The sequence below is a fragment of the Apostichopus japonicus genome, chromosome 14, assembly GCF_037975245.1.
Source record: "Apostichopus japonicus isolate 1M-3 chromosome 14, ASM3797524v1, whole genome shotgun sequence".
Classification (NCBI taxonomy): domain Eukaryota; kingdom Metazoa; phylum Echinodermata; class Holothuroidea; order Aspidochirotida; family Stichopodidae; genus Apostichopus; species Apostichopus japonicus.
This window is the reverse complement of record NC_092574.1, coordinates 19,486,080-19,492,118: the sequence shown is the minus strand read 5'-3', so window position 1 is coordinate 19,492,118 and position 6,039 is coordinate 19,486,080. Positions and strand designations below refer to the sequence as shown.

The window sequence follows — 6,039 nt, the reverse complement described above, 5'->3', positions numbered from 1 at the left end:
CTGTGGAGAGGGAGAGTTTAATTAAATGCTGTGTGAAAACTGATTCTCAAACTGATGTTAATTTACAGATTCTTCTCAGCGATGGAGAATAGTTACATAATTTCATCTATACGAGTTCACCTGTTCTTGGAGCCCCTCACGATAGAGTCTATCCACAAAGGTTTAAAAAAAGGAGTCGTGCTTTGGAAATTCTTAAACATGAAAATTAAACAGGAGTGGTTGACGCAATTTTCTAGCTAACTGCATTTAGTGCCACGACTGCGTGTGCCTATATTTGAACCTTGGGTTCATCTGCTACCTTTCACAGCAAGAAACCTAAACACATCCACACAGACTGTACACAAACTATGACACCTGGCTTTCCTTTTCACTTCCAATAATTTGACAAGGCTATAACTATGGGTCCGTAGACCTAACAGGAAGAAGCTAAGCTGAGATCATCTCCCATATTTAGCAGTTTGTTTCACCAACTAAACAATTATAACTGAGAGCTTACAGATTCCATTTGATTTTTAAAGATTCAACGCACAGACAGCCACTGCTCTTTTAGAGTACCACATACATACAAACATACATACATACATACATACATACATACATACAACAAAACAAGACTTTGGGGCTTTTTTTGTCATAGTTTGAATTCAACTTTGCATAGTCCAGCTAGTGAGTTGCCCTGTTATTATTTATTTGTTAGTATTTATAAAGTATAAAAATCTTTATCACACCAGTGCAAACAAACCTGCATTGACAAACTGACCCTTTTTGCCATTGACTTAACTTGAATAAACCTAGTGGGGAGTGGGATTTGGTTTTGTAAACAAGAGGGAAAACAAAACAGCTACCAGGTTTTCCAACGTGTTGCGGAATACCGGTCGTAACAAGGAAAGAAGGCGGGTGAAACGATAATGCCACCACAACAAATATTTAGACTATCCCAAAGGTTACAAACTTTACGTACACTTAAAATAGTTTGATAGTCTTGACTTAAGTCGGTATTTTTGCTTTCATTTCAATCCCACCAGTTCATAATTTTACCCCTCCTTATATCTGACAGACCCCTGTGAGACATTTTTCAGTCATCGTAAAAAGAGGCATAAAAGTAAGGAAACAGACAAAGTCGCTACACTGTATCGACCATAAAAAGTGTAATCTCTGGAAATGGTAAATATTCCAACACACATATGGCTTCATAATTATCTCTTAGTATTGCTTCTCCACTCCTTCTACGACCACAATTGGTGGTCCCTTCAAGCCTTCTATAAACTCTTCGACACAAAGAAGTCACTCACACTTCGGAATGACCTCTGCACCTAAAAGCTGCTTTGTTTTCGATCTTTTATCACGTTAAGCAAGTGGATATAATTATCCCCTTCAAAACTAACAATGCCACAATGGGTGCTGAAATTTGTCAAAGAGCAGCCCCACAAAGCGGTCAAATATCCGTGACCAGAGAGTGTCAAATTTTGGCCACGGTTCCTTCCACAATCTGTATGAACCTCACAGAAAGACACATCAACAATACACTAGTGACTGACAAAAGTGAACTGAAAAAAACCCTACTAAATAAAAAAATAAAAAAACTGGTATCGATCAACCTTATAAGCTGTGAAGAATTTGGTTTCTCCCAAAATCGTGGATAATTTCCAGAATCTGGTAACAGGGATATCAATTTCTTATTTGCAAATGTAGGCTAGTCTAATCTGCTAACAAATTGTTGTGTCTTGCTTCTTCTACACATAAATTCCCATTTAGAAAATAATAAAGATGTCTATAATGGCAGAGGCCCGCAAAGTTTTAGCCCACGACCCGTGATCTCCCATGACAACCGAGCCGCGACCCACTAGAAGCCAATGATTTAGAATCATTGATATTCAATATACACGAACGCTAGCTCGGATTACGGACTTCCTATTATAAAACGACTCAGCTTCTGAATCATTGTCAATTCACTACAGAAACTAGATAAATTTTCAAATGTTTTCAAATGTCAGTTTTTACTTTCACAACCCACTTTTGGGGCGGTTTCCACATTTTGTGGACCTCTGTTTACAGCTTTGCAGTGTTTCTTGTGATGGACGATGCATAAATAAAATAAGACTTTTGTGACAAATCATTGGAGGCCAAAGACGACGCCTCTTCCTTGAAGGTATTGAAAAATAACGGAAGCTGAATTCCAAACAACCTACCTCAAAGCTCGCCCCATCGTCTCGTAGGTCATATCCGGTTTATTCTTATGCTGCCCCCAAAGTTTAGATACTGCTTTTGAATCGACTAACTTGAAAATTCCCTGCTCTCTACTCGTCCACTTGATGAACTTGGGACAAGTTTCTTCGTTTTGCAGTAAATCTAATAAGAATTCCCAAAGGTATGTTGTATGACCTGTTGGTGAGGAAATTAAAACGACTTGAAGAAATGCAAATTTCTGCTGGACATAAGTCTTTGAGTAATCAAGTTAAACTTCAAAAGCTGCTGACAAAATTCCCTCTAGAATCCTGTAAGGTAACTGCTGCAAGTTCGGGAAAAAGATAATGTGGGCATCGCTATGCTATGGTGTTGCTTGAATCTTTTCACCCCTGTACAGTCTGAAAGCATCCAAGATTTTTAAGAGAACATCCCCATTTTCACACCCTAGAGGAGTAGTAGTAAACCATAGTAAAACTTAAATAATTGGTCGAACGATTTTGTGAATTGAGAGATGAAACAAGTTAAAACACTTACTTTCTTTACTTTTTCTATCTTTCTTAATGCCTTGAGATGTTTGTAATGGAATCACTGATCTTGGTTTAGACTTTTTAGCTGCAAGAAAATCAGAATTATATTAGGTCATGCAAATACAAAGAAAACCAATTGTTAAAAATTTTAATGATGCGCATCACTTTATTATATCCATACCTATATAGATATATATATGTATGTATGTATGTATGTATATATATATATATATATATATATATATATATATATATATATATGTATATGTATATATATGTATATATATATATATATATATATATATATATATATATATATATATATATATATGTATGTATATATATATATATATACATATATATATATATATACATATATATATATCTATATATATATGTATAATTTATATATATATATATAATGTATCTATACATAATGTATATATAATGTACATTTATAGATGAACACACATGTATATATGTCTCCTTTTTACTTAATCCTATTCCAACTCAATACAAGTGTTCTTTGAAGTAAAAAAGAACCTAAAACTTTATCTTAGCATCATGAATTACAATGAATGACAAAGTTATTCTGTGTTATTTAGTGTTCTTGAGAGTAAAACATAGCTAGGTGTGTGTCTCAGTATTACTGATAACTGTGACAATTACTGTACAATCTGATGCAAATACACTAACATCTACCTTAGAAAGCATAAATATACATATAAAATGTTCTACTTTTGTTATTTTACCTTTCTTGTGTGACTTTGATATGGACTTATCTGCATAGTTTAAACTGACGCGCCGGGGAACATCAAAATTAGCGGGATATGAGGGTGACGTAAGAGAAAGATCTGGAAGAAGTAGAAGAAAAAAAAAATATTGAAAATACACGTAAAATCAATGAAAAATGTAGTACTGGATTGTCAATAAAACTATTTACATATTTGCATACTATTTACATATTATTTACATATGGGAATCTTTGTGTCCTCCCATTGGCTTTCAATGGAAGTTTCCATCCATTTTTAACGACTATCTTCAAGGGTGGCCTGCCTGTTTCATGATATGTTAATACCATAAGTAACAAAAAGTTGCTAAAAATAATTCTCCACCCTGGAACTTGGATCAGGTGGAAACAAGATTATGCAACTTCCACTGGAATTTCAACCCAGTCCTCCTCTTCCCTCCACATGAGGAAGCCCTCAAACTCTTTCGTGTTTGGAAAAAAAAGGATTCTCTCTTTCAGGACAAGGACAAGAATAAGAGCAGCTGTAATTTCAGCGTAGGTTCCACTCTATATCAAACAACAGAAGACCTGTTTTGTGACAAAATTTTTGCCATAGTTATAAGGGGAACCAAATATGGATATATTTGGAAATGAATGCATAATGGAAAATAATTTGCCATGTAAAGACAACGAGCCGCATAATAATAACGCCACAAAAGCACAATAGGCAGAGGAATGTCGTTCTGTTGAGCCGTTCCTAGTTGTTTTTGGTTGTCATGGCTGAGTGTTTCGCAGGCAAAGATGTTTATGACTCGGACATAGATATCATAGTTCATTGCGTGATACAAAAAATATATTTCCATGGAGACTAAAATACCGTACACATAGACCTGGTTTGTGACAAAAATTTTGCCATAGTTATAAGGGGAACCAAACATGGATATATTTGGAAATGAATGCATAATGGAAAATAATTTGCCATGTAAAGACAACGAGCCGCATAATAATAACGCCACAAAAGCACAAAAGGCAGAGGAATGTCGTTTGTTGAGCTGTTCCTAGTTTTTTTTGGTTGTCATGGCTGAGTGCTTCGCAGGCAAAGATGTTAATGACCCGGACATAGATATCATAGTTCATTGCGTGATACAAAAAATATATTTCCATGGAGAGAAAAATACCGTACACATAGACCTGTTTTGTGACAAAATTTTTGCCATAGTTATAAGGGGAACCAAATATGGATATATTTTGAAATGAACTCATGATGGAAAATAATTTGCCATGTAAAGACAACGAGCTGCATAATAATATCGCCACAAAAGCACAATAGGCAGAGGAATGTCGTTCTGTTGAGCCGTTCCTAGTTTCTTTTGGTTGTCATGGCTGAGTGCTTCGCAGGCAAAGATGTTAATGGCCCGGACATAGATATCATAGTTCATTGGGTGATACAAACAATATATTTCCATGTAGAGAAAAATACTGTACACAAACAGTGTTAGCTAAAATCCTATCTTGGTTAATGTATTAAACTTAGATAGGTTAGGGGGTTTCCATCCTAGCAGGACCTTCTTCCAATGCAGACTAAATCGAAGAGCTAGGGAGGATAGAAGTCAAAATACTCGATGGACAAGGAAGCCAATTGAGACAAAGAACAATGCATAGAGCAAAATGCCCGAAAACTATGGGGGCATGAAAAACTGTTTAATGTGAGGCAGGAGTTTGTCCAGTTGTCAGAGAGTTTATCTACAGGCTTTTTTTAGCTTTGCTGACACCCATAGTCTAAACTAAGACATCTGAGGATTGGGGGTCTGTTGGGGTCATGGCTTAGTCCTCATGGTAGCGCTGAGGTCATGCACCTAAAAGTTTGCAGAGCCCTGGAATAGAGTCACTCGGTGGGTTTTTGAAGATGACGTACCATGTAAATCTGAGTGATCTGTGACACTAGTTTGTGGTACTTCTACTTCATATTCTGATTTAACTGAATCTGGATAAAAAAGAAAAGGAACAAAAAATTTATACATGTAATCTCTTGCATGCATCCCTTATGACGATAGTGAATCATTGTAAGCGTCTGTTACCTAATAATATTTCACTATCTAGTCCTGTGCTTGAGGGTGAAGACGTACCAAGCAACAGTCAACTGGGTCTCTATGGACATCTCTATGAAAATCCATCAAGTGGTTCCAATCACAGCTTCAATATGAGATTACATGAGACTTAACTCAAGCAGAATAAGTATACCTCTCAACCTCCCCCCCCCCCACCCAAGTACAAGTGCATAAATGGAGATAAAATACCTAGAAAATTCAAGGCTGAAATTCCCCAGAAATAATTGTGTCAATCATATAAATAGCCAGTATTGATCAGTGTACACTGTTACATGAAACAATACCAAATACTAAGTACCAAATTTGGGTGATAATTTATTCATACTCCATTCAAACTCCTGTTCGTTCACCGTGATTGCCAAACACTCCAGGTACATGTGTGTATACCTTTGTGTCTTTATGCAAACATTGTAAGACTGCAATGATTAGCTGTTGTTTCACTATTTGAACAAGTTTTGAAATTAATGAGAAGATCACAATCTCTGTT

General features: G+C 35.9%; 1 protein-coding gene across 5 annotated transcripts in view; it reads right to left on the bottom strand.

The window, feature by feature from the left end:
- Positions 1–6,039, bottom strand: part of LOC139980363 (ETS-related transcription factor Elf-1-like) — a 65,955-nt gene that overhangs the window by 4,292 nt on the left and 55,624 nt on the right. For all 5 annotated transcript variants that reach the window (XM_071991985.1, XM_071991986.1, XM_071991989.1 and 2 more), the window contains 4 exons: positions 5,360–5,428; positions 3,467–3,568; positions 2,722–2,799; positions 2,190–2,382 (listed from right to left, as the gene is read on the bottom strand). In XM_071991985.1, coding sequence (XP_071848086.1) covers positions 2,190–2,382; positions 2,722–2,799; positions 3,467–3,568; positions 5,360–5,428 — 442 coding nt within the window. The remainder of the gene's footprint in view (positions 1–2,189; positions 2,383–2,721; positions 2,800–3,466; positions 3,569–5,359; positions 5,429–6,039) is intronic.